The sequence below is a fragment of the Pygocentrus nattereri genome, chromosome 7 (genome assembly GCF_015220715.1).
Source record: "Pygocentrus nattereri isolate fPygNat1 chromosome 7, fPygNat1.pri, whole genome shotgun sequence".
In the NCBI taxonomy this organism is placed as follows: Eukaryota; Metazoa; Chordata; class Actinopteri; order Characiformes; family Serrasalmidae; genus Pygocentrus; species Pygocentrus nattereri.
In genome coordinates, this window is record NC_051217.1 from 45,255,658 (window position 1) to 45,272,775 (window position 17,118).

Below are 17,118 nucleotides of genomic sequence, written 5' to 3' on the forward strand. Positions count from 1 at the left end.
TAAATGCTCAGTTTGTCCCTACAGCTTTTTGAAATCATCTGATTTTGTCCCTATTGGTTTTTAAAATGCTCTGATTTTGTCCCCACCACTTTTTGAAAAGTCTTTTTGGAATGTTCGGTTTTGTCCCCACCATTTCCTTCAATGCTTGTTTTCGTCCCCACCACCTCCTGAAATGATTTGTTTTGTCCACTTCCTAATCATCTGGACTAACTATCTACTCCTAAAACCATATTCAAGAGCTTGTTAGATGGCGGGCGAGGAAAGGATGTTTGGCCAGTGAGTGGAAGTGCAAGGCAGGTGTTTCTAATAATATGTAAAGTGTATATTTAAAGCATGTACGGTGCACATTTAGTTTTTCTTATTGGCCTTGGGGAAAGTATTGTCCTTACTTCCAAAGAAACTGGAAACAAAGAAATCGAATCAGTGAAACTCTTCTTCAGGCTGTGTTGGCTTTTCAAACAGGTTTTATTGTCAGTGGTCACACACACACACGTGCACACACACTCAAACAAAAGCCACTTGGGTGTCACGTCAGTACAGCCACTTTTGCATTGCTGTGCTGTTGTTGAGGGACAGGTAGGAGACGACGTTGTACACTGCACACGATTAAGACAGGAGCTCAGAACAGTGGGCTTTTCCCCCAGAGTTACAGACATACACACACACACACACACTTAGAGGTTTGGATACAACCACATCAAGGCATCGTGACATCCCATCTCTCCCTTGAGGAACAGACAGGAAAAGGAATAATAATTATAATAAAAATGGATTTACAGTCCAGTACCAGAAGCGAAAGAGAGAGGAGAAGAGAGGGAAAGATAGATAGAGAAAAGTGACTGCAAAAAAAAAAGATATTGTGGCAAGTGAAAGCATCTTAAACTTAGGCAATGTGTCTAATATTTCTGAGTATCGGGCTGTGAGAATGATATAAGAGGATTATTCAACTCGTTTCTACACACTTTGAATTATTTTACGAATCCAATCAAATTATCTGCCAGCACGATCAAGATTTGTATTATTTTAATTAAAGTAATTATGTAATTTATGTATATTATATATCATTTAATAATTTCTTGTTGCTCTCAAAGTGCTTGAAATATAAATTGAAACATCCAAAGGATTGTTTTGATGATCCGTTCAGTTTTAAATCTTTGAACGGGAATCTATTTCTTAGACTCCCTAAATTCTCCCTAAATTCTTAGAGCAGTTCTATACTGAGAAATATTAGATGCAAGAATATTGCTGTTGATAGCGATTGTAAATTGCCTTGCAATATACTAAAACACACCGGTGAAACCTTGATGTGACATGATAAAAAGATTGGTATTATTTTGGCCAACGTTATTTGTAGTAGCCACAGGAATTCTCTGGAACATCTGAGGTTGGTCAGAATGCTCACAGAAAGCAGACGTTTTCTAATTGTCTCATTTTTGTATTCCAGCATTCTGCAGTATGGTCAAGATTGCAATGGCCAATAACAATATATCTTGTGCTGCCCTACGTTTAAGGTGCTGTACTTGCCAAGGCATGGACCACAGAGTGGCTTTTGATTCTACTGAGTCTGAGGAGCCATTAACCCTCTCAAGTCCTAAGACCCATTGACCCTACTGAGTCTGAGAATCAATTGAACCTCTCAAGTCTAAGGTAGCATTGATCCAACAGAGCCTGAGGAGCCATTGACTCCTCTGAGTGTAAGAAACCACTGACCCAACTGAGTCTGAGGAGCCATTGACCCTCTTGAGTCCAAAGAACCATTAATCTTACTGAGTCTGAGAATCAAATAACCCTCTCAAGTCTAAAGAGCCATTGACCCTCAACAGCCTGAGGAGCCATTGACCCCGCTGAGTCCGAGACGCCATTGAACATGACTGAATGTAAGAAGCCACTGATCCTACAGAATCTAAGGGGGCATTGACCCAACAGAGTCTAAGAAGCCATTGACCCTACTGAGTATAAGAAACCACTGACCCAACTGAGTCTGAGGAGCCATTGACTCTCTTGAGTCTAAAGAACCATTAACCCTACTGAATCTGAGAATCAATTACCCTCTCAGGTCTGAGGACCCACTGACCCTACTGAGTCTGAAGAGCCATCAACCCCACTGAGTCTGAGGAACCTCTGGCCCTCTGTAAACAGCCAGTAACCTTTATGAGTCTGAAGAGTCATTGACCCATTTGAGTCTGAGGAACCACTGGGCCTACTGAGACTGAGGAACCACTGACTGTCTTGAGTCCATAGAGCCACTAACCCTACTGCAGTGGTCTCCTATCCTGGCCCTGGAAAGCTACATTCCTGAAGAATTTGGTTTCAACCTGTATGGAATAGGCTACCCTGCCCCTTACTTAACTCTAATACATCTGATCCAGCCAATTCGGGACTTGGGAAGAGCAGATGAGGTAAACAGTAAGGCAAATTGTGTTTGGAACTAGGCTCTGCAGGTTGGTAGCTCTCCAGGACCAGGGTTGGAGACCACTGCCCTACTGAGTCTGAGTCTGAGAATCCAATGACCCCACTAAGTCTGAAAAGCATTTGATCCTTCAGATTCTTAAGACCAAGTGACCCTTCTGAGTCTGAGGAATTATTGACCCTATTTAGTCTCAGGAACCACTGCCTCTACTACATCTGAAAAAAACATTGATCTTGCTGAGTCAGAAGAGTTATAGACCCTCTTGACTCTTAAAAAGCCATTGACCCTAATAGGTCTTTCTATGGTCCATGTGCCAAGATATCTTTTTTGCAGTTTAGAGAGAAGGAAGGTGGAGATGAGGGATTGATGCTGGCTAAAGCACGCCCTCATCCAGGAGTTTGTTTATCCCATCGCAAATCTTCCTTAGGGAGAGTCTGTATTCCTCGGAGGGCCCATAGAGCTCTGTGAGGAACTCCACATCCGCAAAGTGGTTGAAGACGTGGTCAATGCGGCCATGGGATCGGGTGGTCAGGTGGTTTTCCACTAGCTCGTGGAGGAGGTCCCTGCACTCCAGGAGCAGCTCAGAAAGGATCGAGCGGTCAAACGTGTATTCAACCTCATAGAAACTGACCACCGTCATGGCTGCCTGGTTCATCTTCTTCTTGAAGCGCTCCACGGTCTCCAGCTCCTCAGGACCAAACTGATGGTTCCGGTAAAGGATTCCCACCTTTAGGGCGATCTTGATGACGTCCTTGATGATCTTGTGTGCCTCCTTCTTGCTCTTGGTGAACTCGCGGCTTGCCTTGTAAAGCTCGTCGAGGATGCCACTGCTGGTGTCGTCCGTTAGCAGGTTGGCCACAGCCATAGTGGCCATCTTACTCAAGATCTTCTTCTGAGCTTGGAGGGCCAAGGACTTAGAGTTGAAGGTCTCTGGTCCTGCAAAGAGAGAAAGATAACAAAACAATGACATAGAAAGCCTGGGGCTCCTAAGTCGCACAATCATCTAAGCATTGGCTCTATGATCAAAAGACTTCGCAAGTTTGATCCCTGTGTTGCTCCACCAAATTAGGAGTCGGCGTCTGTCAGCTCACCGAATTAGGAGTCGGCGTCTGTCAGCTCACCGAATTAGTAGTTAGTGTTTGGTAGCTGACAGAACAAAATTGCCCAGCCTAGGAACAGTAGCTACTAAAGTTTGGCTGAGAAGTTTGAGAAGGTCAGTACAAAATTCATCTGCACAAAACAAAGCAATGCAAACAGGCCTGGCACTCAGTTCTTAAACCTTCCATGAATTCAGTCACCAATGATTTAGCTGGGAAAATGCTGAACTATGCCTGAATGAGACATCACTGTTAACCCTGAATGCATCCGAGTTGGCAGTAGCATTATAAAAACAACATGAAATTCAAAAGTAGAAACTTGGCTCATCCAGCCACCCCAGTAAAAGTTCAGATGGCCAGTTGGTATTCCTGCCAAGCTCCATATATCTGCAAATAAAGAGCAGACGAGTTTATGTTTATGGCGACTGTCACTGCGTGATGACTTCCAGTGGCTTTAGAGCTAATTCACGTTCCAGATCTCAGGCCAAGTATGCATGAGCTACAGCACTTAAAACAATTGAATCCTCCTACTTTAAATGATTAAATGCTAGTTTTTTGGTTCAGTGCCGTTGAACATTAACGATTTCACTGTGCTGAATAGAAAGTGGATGATTGGCTGCAGTGTTGTGATTAAATTACTAAAGTATCCACAGAACCTGTTTTTTTTAAAAAAATTTTTAGTGCATCTTGGTTAAAAAGTTAATTAAATGGAAAGTACCTAAACAGAACGGTGTGTATTATGGTTATTAGAGTGGAACTGCTTTAAAAAAACTTTTTATGGCACTTCTTTAATTGTGGGTTTGGTTTAATTAATTGATTTATCTGTATGTAGATAAAAACAACCCAAAGACAGGATATGTTATGTACCTTATCAATTACATTGGTGCTTGTCAATAAATTAGGCTTTCCTGCATTAGCAACAGGAGTATTCTCTAGAATTTTGGGGGCACTAAGCAGGTTTTTTGGGGTGCCCCCATGTGCCCAGGCACCACTTAGGCCACGCCTTATAAACAGTTAAAAAAATAAAAGCATAGAGAATAATTTGGCCTTGAGGGCTCAAGCTTATTTAGGCCCGTCTTTACATGATCTACACATTTATACAGATGGAGAAATATTAAGTAGTCTTAAATAAACATTCCTAATCTATGAGTCTTAACGTAATTTATATAACATTAGCAAACCATGTTCCGGATGACTGAATATTAATGAGGTTCTAACAATGTCTCAGCATTCTCTGTCATGAGTGACCACTTCTTGTTTTTTGACCAAAAGCCAAAAAAAAGGCATAACTTCCCGTCTGGAAATTAAACCAAAATATTCCTTTTGCTTTTTCACCTCATTTTCTCTTGTTTAAGACAATGATTAATTAATCACTTTTCCCATAATAGTAATGTAGTAATTAACTACATTTTTTTCAGGGGCCCCCTGGTGGCTGCAGGGCCCTAAGCAGCTGCTTATGTCACTTAATAGGTAGAGGCAGCTCTGATTAGCAGACAGTTAATGGGTATTAGTAGGTAACATGCACATCTTTAAATGCAGCATAAACAGTGAAATATATATATATATATATATATATATATATATATATATATATACATTTTGGGGGCAACATGTGCTGCCTTCTAGACGATGTCTTTTTCGGACATATATGCAGAAATTTGGGCACTCCTGGCTAAATTAAACACACACACAAACACACACACACACACACACACACACACACACACACACATGTATATATATAGTGAAAAGTGAAAAGAACTTAAATGTTAAATCACAGTTATTTTTGATAATCTTAAAAAATAGAAAAAACAGTAAAACTGTGGCATATACCAAAGTTTGAACACCCTTCAAAAAGTTGGCAAGGTGTTCCAACATACTTCTTAAAATATTTCTTAAAATAATTTACTGCAAAGGTAGTGTTCCCTTCTTTTCATAAAAAAAAATCAACAGAATATATCATTTGCAGTCCAGACTTTCTCCCACTGACAACGCATAGCGCATTAAGAAGCACAAAATATGACAAACCAAGAATTGCAAAGAATCCCCTTTCAAAAAGTGATTATTGTGTCTTCACTCCCCAAAATGCTCATTAAGCACTGTTAAATGGAAATGTGATGTAAACAGACTCCTGCCCCAACTTTTTTGGAATGTATTGCAGGCATCAATTTCAGCATAAATATATATTTCCAAATGAATAAATAAATAAATAAAATATACAGTCAAACAGAGTTGACTAATCACTACTTTCTGTTTTTATTAGCATTTCACTCACTGTCCCAACTTTTTTGGAGGTTTGTATTGGCGTAGTCTGCAGAGGGAAGCCAGAGGAAGTGTGTTTGTGTGGATAGAAAGCAACAGAGGAATGCTGACTGGTTCTGACTGTGTAAGACAGTGGAATGCTGTGCGTTTGCATTAGTTCAGTCTGTTGAGCTTCACACACTGATCTGTTTTTACAGCGCTGGTCTGATAACACAGTAAGTGGAGCTGCAGTGTAAACTCTGAGATTAATATGGACCCATTACAGACAGCGTATGTACACCAATTCACAGTGGTCCAAATTCAGGCTTCAGGCTGCTGCTACTGTGTTTAGTTATGCTAATGCACTTTAGTCCGTGTTTATAGATAAGTGTGTCAAACAGAGGCAGAAACCACATAATCAAGTCTGTTAGAGACACTGAACACCTCCACACAGCTGGAGTTGAGGGGGTGACGATGGCCTGCAAGATGCTCCACTATTTCGCTGCTGTCCGAACAAAACCATGTATCTCCGTTTTTGTCGTTTTTCAGTTCTTGACGTAATTTGAGCATAACTGTGGTTCTACATCCTCTGTGTGAATTTCATGATAAAAGGACCAACAGAAAGTACCCAAAATTATTTGGGAAAAAAGGCCGGTTCCATTGACTTACATTAAAAGTAGAGTAGGTTTTTTCCTTCTCCCGTAAAGTTTCCAATTTGGAGATACGAGGTTTTGATCCAACAGCAGCGATAGGTAAGCGCGATTAACCTTGTAGCTCCAGTGAAAAACTAAAGGAGCAAACTTTAGTCACCAAATGTGTTTATTCAGTTATTTATACAATTATTTATAATTTAGGAATTGCTCAGTCAGCTTTAGTCAGTTATAACTGAAAAATAAAAGTGTCGATTTTAGCTCCAAATAGTGAATTTTATGAGTGAAATTTTTCATTGTTGAGCTTAGACACTTGAATTTGCATCCGGGAGTAATAGAGCTACTGCTGTGGCTGCGTTGACCTTCTTAAAACAGCACTAAAGTCCCAAAATGCTGAATTTGGCAGCATCTAAGCACAAACCTTTTACATTTCACCTCCACTGATTATAAATAAAGAGATATATACACTCAACGGCCACTTTATTAGGTACCTTGTTAGTAACAGGCTGGACCCCCTTTTGTCTTCAGAACTGTCTTAATTCTTCATGACAGACTTTCAACAAGGTGTTGGAAACGTTCCTCAGAGATTCTGGTTGGTTATTTGAGTTCCTGTTGTCTTTCTATCATCTGGAACCAGTCTGCCCATTCTCCTCTGACCTCTCACATCAACAAGGCATTTTCGTCCACACAACTGACCGCTCACTGGATATTTCCTCTTTTTCGGACCGTTCTCTGTGAACCCTAGAGATGGTTGTGCGTGAAAATCCCAGCAGATCAGCGGTTTCTGAAATACTCAGACCAGCCCGTCTGGCACCAACAACCACGCCACGTTCAAAGCCCCTTAAATCCCCTTTCTTCCCCGTTCTGATGCTCGGTCTGCACTTCAGCAAGTCGTCTTGACCACCTCTACATGCCTAAATGCAGTGAGCTGCGGCCGTGTGATTGGCTGATTAGCTATTTATGTTAACAAGCAACTGAACTGTACCTAATAAAGTGGCGGGTGAGTGTATGATATGCAGTCAGTCTGAAGATTTTATCAGCTGGTAGAACAATTCAGACTTCTGTGATTTTAATGTCTGTGGTACTGTAAGGCATTTTGCCAACTGCTAGATGAGCTTCTGTGCTAAACATCCACACACAAGCAGCCACAACCAGCTTCTGTCTTTAATGTTTTTAACTAACTAGAGCTGCAGCACTGCTCTGCCTCAGGGTGGCGCCTTTTTACATTTGTAGGAAAAACATAATTACAACAAAACAGTGTTCATTTCTCCCATAGATAAAACCAGCTGAGACCTGGAGTTCCTAACATTCAGAGGTGGACGAAGAACACAAACCATGTACTGGAGTTAAAGTCGAGACCCCCAAGGTAAAATATTCCTCCAATAAAAGTAGAAGTTCCTCCCTTTAGACCTCCACTTGAGTAAAAGTACTAAAGTATTTACCTTCAAATGTACTTAAGTATAAAGTAAAAGTACTAAAAGAGGAATTCTGGCTCTGATGTCCTGTTATCATTTTTATAACCAGACTGGCTTCATGAACTCATTTCAGGTGAAAGTCCTCCAGCGTCTCTCTTGGTAAACCAGTCTTTTAATAGAACGTCATTAATTAGTGACGCTGACGTCTATTAAAATGATCAGAAGCACAAAACACTGAAGGTAAACAGTTTCCATCAGGGAGAACCGAGTGGCTCTGAAATCACTTTTTACACACAAGCAAAGTTTCAGTTTCAGATTTATTTACAACTTAGTTCCAAGTTTAAGTTGAATAAAAACTGGCTTTAAACTCAGGATCACAGATGAGCTCCTTTACTATGTTGATCTGTAGGCGTCTGTTCATAAACATAAACCAGCCCAAACTCATTTACTATAAAATGAAATGGTGTTTGTAGAAATTCAGAAAAAAGCCGCGTCAGTCTCGACTGCATATGTGGACATATTTCTATATTGAGCTCTATTTACACAAAGTTAGGTTAGTTCATCATTTATGTTGAACAGACTCTCCCAAAGTTTTACGCTGCTGCGCTGACGTTGAACCGCGTGCTGCACTGGGTCGGTATGACCAACAGGTCAAAACCAGCTCTAAACAAAGTGACCGCTGGGCCCTGATTGGTGCTCTGGCTTTGCGCTTCTTTCGTTTTGACATGTGACGTTTTTATACACACAGAAACCAAAAGGAACGACAGATTTCTCAAAATGTAGGAGGGAAAAGTCGGATATTAGACTCTGAAATGTAGTGGAGTGAAAGGAGAACGTCGCCCAGAACGGAGAAACTTCAGTACAGATACACCAAAAATACTAAAGTACAGAAACTCATTACATTTACTCAGTTACTCAGTTACTGTCCAGCACTGCTAACATGAGCATTACTCTGACTACAGAGTTGTTTCTAGTGTGAAAGTGTTTAGGGTGTTGGGAGGGGAGGGGGGGCTTGTTTTTGTTGAGAAAAGCTTTAAGAGGTCATAAATGGTCTGTCTCTAGTGAAAATCACGAAAGTGCAATGAAAACAGACTGGCTGAATTACACAAACACCTACGGGCCATTTGGAGAGGTTTCCTACCGCCTACACTTCAAATAATACTGCAGAAATGCTGTAGCTCTCAGACCTTCGCTAACAGACTAATACAAGTGACATTTGCATAATGTTAACTGATTCCTACTTCATTATTTATTATAAATTTCGTTACTTATTGCTTTCACGACAATTAAAAATGAACGCCTATTAAAAAAGAAAACACCTGCATTCGTCTCACACGGGCTCCCACAGTGAGGTGTTGCGCTGGGAGAGTATTTATCTGTTTCTCATGATGAAAACGGGGACATTAGTCTGGTCTGTATGAGGAAAAACGTTTTTCTTTTTCCCAAAAGTGGCAGCTTTTGTTGGGAATAAATAAGCAGGCATAGCTAATATTTTAGTCGCTGAGGCGAAAGGTCCTATTCATATTTTTCTTATATTTAATGTTTTTTCTCCCTGAGCTCCACTGTTGACATCTGTGTGGGTTTATTTACTAAAAACATTCATAATTTCATATTTACATGATTATTTTCCAAACTCTCTTTGTTCCTTACAGTTAGGCTGTTTGTTACTGTGCCTTTAGGACTGATGGATGTAAATGAGGTCTACTTGTTTTTCACAAAGCAGTTTTTCCTAAAACAATCTTTATAACTTCATAGTGAGTAGGTGGAGCCAAACAGCTGTAGGCTGTGTAGACTCTGGTTTTTGTGACATCACAAAAAACGCAGAAAACAACAGGTTGTTTTTGCCACTCAGTTTCCATATATGGGCGAACAGAAGACGGAGTGAAGCTGAGACTGTAGAGAATTGTACATTTCCAGCAGAAACGCTGCAGTGAATGCTGGGAGGTTTGTGGAGAACGCTGTGCTGCTGAAGCTGTGGGAGGCGTAGGCTCGCGTGCTGAGTTTTTATTTAGATGCCGCCCATCTCTAATTTGCCCGCCACGATTAAACACACACAGACGATATCTCTGCTGCTGCCGCTGCTGCTGCTACACTCCACCACCAAGACCAGCCAAAACCACGCAGACAGAAACCCCTTATCGCTCAAACTGGTGCAAATCTGGGATCAGTTTCCCCCGTTTCATGCGCGCTGGCACCGGCGTAAATACCCTGAAGTGCATTTAGTGGTTTTCCTGCCTCAGAGCGGCTGATTCACGAAGATTCAGCTCATGAAAAATGAGTAAACTGGAGTGCGTACATGGTGTGGTGGCCATCTAGGACTGGAGTTTCATGCTGTGTTAACATATTTGAGCACCTGAGAAGCATCCCAAACATCGGAGAAAGAGCAGAGAGAGTTAGAAGTTCAATGAAGGTCAAAGTGAACAGTTTTACCTCAAATTCTGTCACTCAGCTAAGTTTCCTTCCAGTGGAGCGTCCAGGATCTTGGGCCTGAGTGCCACAATAAAATTTGAATACCCCCTCATGCAAAAACTCCAATGCAATTTGCTTATTTACTTGCTGCTGTTGTGCCTCAAACAATGTATTGCTCTCAAGTCATGGCAGAGCACCCACAAGTTTACAAAAAACCACACAAAATAATGCACTGTGACTTTTGCGCGGGTTACCTTTTGCGTTTAATCTGTGTCTTATTTGTTTAATGTGATAAATTCAGCAAATGAACCATAAATGTGCATTAAAAGGTGCAGTAGCATGTCTCTGTACAGGACATGTTCACTTAATTATGCTTAGAGAATGTGGAATGGAATGTGTCATGATTGGACCCTCCCAGTCCTATACATGTGCTTTTGTTTACCTTCCAGTCCTATCCATGTGCTTTTGTTTACCTCCCAGTCCTGTCCATGTGCTTTTGTTTACCTTCCAGTCCTGTCCATGTGCTTTTGTTTACCTCCAGTCCTGTCCATGTGCTTTTGTTTACCTCCCAGTCCTGTCCATGTGCTTTGTTTACCTCCCAGTCCTGTCCATATGCTTTTGTTTACCTCCCAGTCCTGTCAATGGTGCTTTTGTTTACCTCCCAGTCCTGTCCATGTGCTTTTGTTTACTTCCCAGTCCTGTCAATGTGCTTGTGTTCACCTCCCAGTCCTGTCCATGTGCTTTTGTTTACCTCTGTCCATGTGCTTTTGTTTACCTCCCAGTCCTGTCCATGTGCTTTGTTTACCTCCCAGTCCTGTCCATGTGCTTTTGTTTACCTCCCAGTCCTGTCCATGTGCTTTTGTTTACCTCCCTGTCCTGTCAATGTGCTTTTGTTTACCTCCCAGTCCTGTCCATGTGCTTTTGTTTACATCCAGTCCTATCCATGTGCTTTTTGTTTACCTCCCAGTCCTATCCATGTGCTTTTGTTTACCTCCCAGTCCTGTCCATGTGCTTTTGTTTACCACCCAGTCCTGTCAATGTGCTTGTATTCACCTCCCAGTCCTGTCAATGTGCTTTTGTTTACCTCCCAGTCCTGTCCATGTGCTTTTGTTTACCTCCCAGTCCTATCCATGTGCTTTTGTTTACCTCCCAGTCCTGTCAATGTGCTTTTGTTTACCTCCCAGTCCTGTCCATGTGCTTTTGTTTACCTCCCAGTCCTGTCCATGTGCTTTTGTTTACCTCCCAGTCCTGTCCATGTGCTTTTGTTTACCTCCCAGTCCTGTCAATGTGCTTGTGTTCACCTCCCAGTCCTGTCAATGTGCTTTTGTTTACCTCCCAGTCCTATCCATGTGCTTTTGTTTACCTCCCAGTCCTGTCAATGTGCTTTTGTTTACCTCCCAGTCCTGTCCATGTGCTTTTGTTTACCTCCCTGTCCTGTCAATGTGCTTTTGTTTACCTCCCAGTCCTATCCATGTGCTTTTGTTTACCTTCCAGTCCTATCCATGTGCTTTTGTTTACCTCCCAGTCCTGTCCATGTGCTTTTGTTTACCTTCCAGTCCTGTCCATGTGCTTTTGTTTTCATTGAGTTCTTCCTGGTCCTGCCCCCTTGTTTTCAGGCCCTGCCCTCAATTGTTCTCACCTGTCATTAGCCACCTGTATCTTGTTTGCCCATTGTATTTAGCCCTGTGTTTGTCCTAGTTTGTTGCTGGTCTTTGTATTCTCCTGTGGTGTTTTGTTTAGCGTCGCTCTTCCGGTCTCCATTGTGTTTTCCCAGTGTTCATTTTCATTGTCTGTACCTCGTTCTCTCCATGTTGGCTCATTGACCTTGGACTGTCTTGACCCTGATAATGGATTTGCCAATAATAAATCTCGCTTATCTCCGCAAATGCGTCCGCCTCGTCATCGCTCCCACTCGTTACAGAATGTGACGAGGGATGCCAGAACTTTTGCACCCAGTGGTGAGTGTTCACATTGGACTATGAGGTGGTTAAGGATCTGATGAATCCTCTGATCTGAAGATCAGACACAAGTATTTGCTTCTGCTTAGAAAGCTAGTTAGGCTAATGTAGCTAACCAGTGATGGAAGCTTACGTGCACTAATGAGCCTCAAACCTGTGGAGGTGATCAGTGATCTGTAATAGTCTTAATTAAGTAGGTTTTGACACTGTAAGATACTCTGTCATCCATAAACACCGACTTAAGTGTGTTAGAAGAGCAGCCTAGCTTAGCCCAACACAAGCTAGCTAGCTCAGCTAGGTATTTTTAGCCTAGCTTTCAGCCTGGGCTGGCTCTCTGGCTATTTTCATCACCCTTGTTTTTATATATAAATACATCATTTTCTCATCTTTATTCTCATTTTTATACTTTTCTGTGTAACTGGGACTGGGAAATCAAAACGCTTAGTGCCACGCCTTGCACGAAGTCCCAGAAGGAAACGGACTACATTACCCAGACTCCTTTGGGAGGTCAGGTGACTTCTCAACCTCCTTCTGACTCAGACTCGGATAAAGACTACAATGCCTACAACATTAACGGGGATCGCGTGACGGTTGACAAGCATGTGCCGACCTGTCACCAATCCCAGTCTCCTGACTACTAGCCCGGGCTTTAGACTCAGTCAGTGCTGCCCTGAGAACGCTCTGAGCGGTTTATCTGACTGTGTTTTGATGTTGCTGACCTGTTGCCTGGTTACTCACTCGCCGTTTTTTTTGCTTATCCCTTTTGTACTTTTGCCTTGGTGTGTTTTGGGCTGTATTGCCTGCCTTTTGACTACGTTTTCAGCCTTGCCCTGTTTAGTTGGCCTCATGTTTTGATCACGATCGCGATCCTACTTCGCCTTCTGGTTCTGACCCGCGCCTGTTATTCGACTGCGCTTACCTTCCATGATAATGAATCCAATACTCTTGGTTTTATCTGCACAGGTCTGGTATCTGTTGATTCGTTACACTTAGTAAATACCCGGAATCGTTGGTGTCTGAGATTAACGCACCGCTAAAACAATTTCAGGCCTGCAGTTAGCACCATGCTAATTGTTTTAGCTTCATTAGCCTCATCGCTCCAGTGCTAAAACTCACGAAGCAAACTTCCACGGAATATCATTACTGGCTATTTGACACCACCAGGAACCAGCAGGCATTTGAAATGGTTTCTGTGCTTTTTATCGGCAGGGATGTGGTTGCGAATTGACACATTTATGGTAAGGCTGGAAATTGTGACTTGTGAAACTCATTTGTAGGTGAAAAATCAGCTCATATAGTTGATCCGTGATGAATCAGGCATGCTGAGCACTGCGGAACGGAGATGAGTGAAGGAATCGAAGGCCCAGAGCGACAGACTGCATGTTCATTAGTCATGCTGAGAGAAATCGAACTGCAAATGACATGTGCGGTCAGCGCAGTATGAATACATCTTCCTACCACAGCCACTGTTGCGTGGTTCAGTCCTGAGTCCAGAGCAGCTGGACATACAGTACATAAGAGGTACTGAAGGGAGTAATGCTGGACGGGTTAGTAGAACAGCAGATATTTCACTGCGTCTGCTGTTTAAATTTAGCTGCGCCACATGGGAGACGTTTATTTCAGACGTCAGCCTGAAGTTCACATGCTGATCGTGTTGACTCAGCCATACATGTCACAAATGACATTTACACATGCATAAATTGACATGGACGATTGGGCTGACATGCTGCAATGGCATATTAATTTCTGGTCAACTTTATTATCATAATATTAAAGGGGTTCTATTAGGGCACGGAGGCCCAACTCAAGCGCTAGTGACAGTTTAAAGGAATAGTTTGGTGGATTTACCCAAATTTACCCTTTTAGCTGAAATGTAATCAGTCAGCCCTATATATATATATATATATATATATATACATACACATATATGAAACCTTGTATCTCCGAAATGGGAACTTTACTGGATAAGGAAAAAAAACTACTTTACTTTCAATGGAAGTCAATGGAACCAGACATTTTTCCTAGTAATTTAGTGCTTTTATGATGAAATTGTGGTATTTTGCATTATTATTGCTTTATCATTATAAGTTTTAATAAATGCTGGCATACTACATCAAACTTCTCGTTTTTCCATAATCTGGGCCCTTCAGAATTCCAGGCTTAGACTGTATAGTAGTGAGGAGCTGCCAGCAGCTCGTAGCCATTTAATGGTTTAATCATGTTAATTATATTATAATCAGTGGTGGACAGTAACTGAGTAACTGAGTAAATGTAATTGGTTTCTGTACTTTAGTATTTTTGGTGTATCTGTACTGAAGTTTCTCCGTTCTGGACTTTTTCCTTTCACTCCACTACATTTCAGAGTCTAATATCCGACTTTTTCCTCCTACATTTTGAGAAATCTGTCGTTCCTTTTGGTTTCTGTGTGTATAAAAACGTAACATGTCAAAACGAAAGAAGCACAAAGCCAGAGCACCAATCAGGGCCCAGCGGTCACTTTGTTTAGAGCTGGTTTTGACCTGTTGGTCATACCGACCCAGTGCAGCACGCGGTTCAACGTCAGCGCAGCAGCGTAAAACTTTGGGAGAGTCTGTTCAACATAAATGATGAACTAACCTAACTTTGTGTAAATAGAGCTCAATATAGAAATATGTCCACATATGCAGTCGAGACTGACGCGGCTTTTTTCTGAATTTCTACAAACACCATTTCATTTTATAGTAAATGAGTTTGGGCTGGTTTATGTTTATGAACAGACGCCTACAGATCAACATAGTAAAGGAGCTCATCTGTGATCCTGAGTTTAAAGCCAGTTTTTATTCAACTTAAACTTGGAACTAAGTTGTAAATAAATCTGAAACTGAAACTTTGCTTGTGTGTAAAAAGTGATTTCAGAGCCACTCGGTTCTCCCTGATGGAAACTGTTTACCTTCAGTGTTTTGTGCTTCTGATCATTTTAATAGACGTCAGCGTCACTAATTAATGACGTTCTATTAAAAGACTGGTTTACCAAGAGAGACGCTGGAGGACTTTCACCTGAAATGAGTTCATGAAGCCAGTCTGGTTATAAAAATGATAACAGGACATCAGAGCCAGAATTCCTCTTTTAGTACTTTTACTTTATACTTAAGTACATTTGAAGGAAATACTTTAGTACTTTTACTCAAGTGGAGGTCTAAAGGGAGGAACTTCTACTGTTACTGGAGGAATATTTTACCTCGGGGGTCTCGACTTTAACTCCGGTACATGGTTTGTGTACTTCGTCATTTGTGGCACTTTTTAAACCAAATATAGCATTAAAGTGAACAGACGTGTCCTTGTAAAGAGGTTACGGTATGGGCTGGGTTAGCCTAGCAGCCTCTATAATGCACACGTCAATGGAAAACCTTCCTAAAGACAGCAGTGGAAATGTTGCATGTCTGTGCGTGACTGTGGCAGTAACCCTGTCATTAATGTTTAAAACCTTAGGAAGTTGCCCACATCATTACATGTGATCAGTTTATACGCTATAAACAACCCCCCACCACACCTCAAGGCACAATGTGTGAAATGGATTTTGCTGTAGCCAATAAACAATTTCATTTGCTATTTTTAAATATATGACTTTTATGGTGCATTCATGAGATCCAGCTTGTTTAGGTTCCTGCCAGTTTCCTCCCTCTCAATGAGGCAATGAGTTTCAAGACCGAGCATATTTACTCTAAATGTAGGTATTGTGATATAAACCGAGTCTGTTCTACAGTTTCTCATTAGACTGAATGAATAACCGGCTCTAAATGTAGGTATTGTGATATAAACCGAGTCCGTTCTACAGTTTCTCATTAGACTGAATGAATAACCGGCTCTAAATGTAGGTATTGTGATATAAACCGAGTCCGTTCTACAGTTTCTCATTAGACTGAATGAATAACCGACTCTAAATGTAGGTATTGTGATATAAACCGAGTCCGTTCTACAGTTTCTCATTAGGCTGAATGAATAACCGGCTCTAAATGTAGGTATTGTGATATAAACCGAGTCTGTTCTACAGTTTCTCATTAGGCTGAATGAATAACCGGCTCTAAATGTAGGTATTGTGATATAAACCGAGTCTGTTCTACAGTTTCTCATTAGACTGAATGAATAACCGACTCTAAATGTAGGTATTGTGATATAAACCGAGTCCGTTCTACAGTTTCTCATTAGACTGAATGAATAACCGGCTCTAAATGTAGGTATTGTGATATAAACCGAGTCTGTTCTACAGTTTCTCATTAGGCTGAATGAATAACCGACTCTAAATGTAGGTATTGTGATATAAACCGAGTCCGTTCTACAGTTTCTCATTAGACTGAATGAATAACCGACTCTAAATGTAGGTATTGTGATATAAACCGAGTCCGTTCTACAGTTTCTCATTAGACTGAATGAATAACCGACTCTAAATGTAGGTATTGTGATATAAACCGAGTCTGTTCTACAGTTTCTCATTAGACTGAATGAATAACCGACTCTAAATGTAGGTATTGTGATATAAACCGAGTCCATTCTACAGTTTCTCATCAGACTGAATGAATAACCGACTCCAAATGTAGGTATTGTGATATAAACCGAGTCCGTTCTACAGTTTCTCATAAGGCTGAATGAATAACCGACTCTAAATGTAGGTATTGTGATATAAACCGAGTCCGTTCTACAGTTTCTCATTAGGCTGAATGAATAACCGACTCTAAATGTAGGTATTGTGATATAAACCGAGTCCGTTCTACAGTTTCTCATTAGACTGAATGAATAACCGACTCTAAATGTAGGTATTGTGATATAAACCGAGTCCGTTCTACAGTTTCTCATTAGGCTGAATGAATAACCGGCTCTAAATGTAGGTATTGTGATATAAACCGAGTCTGTTCTACAGTTTCTCGTTAGGCTGAATGAATAACCGACTCTAAATGTAGGTAT

The 17,118-nt window shown here is 41.2% G+C and overlaps 1 protein-coding gene across 1 annotated transcript in view; it reads right to left on the reverse strand.

Annotated features, from left to right (window-relative positions):
- Nucleotides 1-446: 446 nt before the first annotated feature.
- Nucleotides 447-17,118, reverse strand: part of tnfaip8l3 (tumor necrosis factor, alpha-induced protein 8-like 3) — a 59,565-nt gene continuing 42,893 nt past the window's right edge. The window contains exon 2 of the mRNA XM_017719507.2: nt 447-3,346. Within this exon, the coding sequence (XP_017574996.1) occupies nt 2,784-3,346 (563 nt within the window). The 3' untranslated portion in view covers nt 447-2,783. The remainder of the gene's footprint in view (nt 3,347-17,118) is intronic.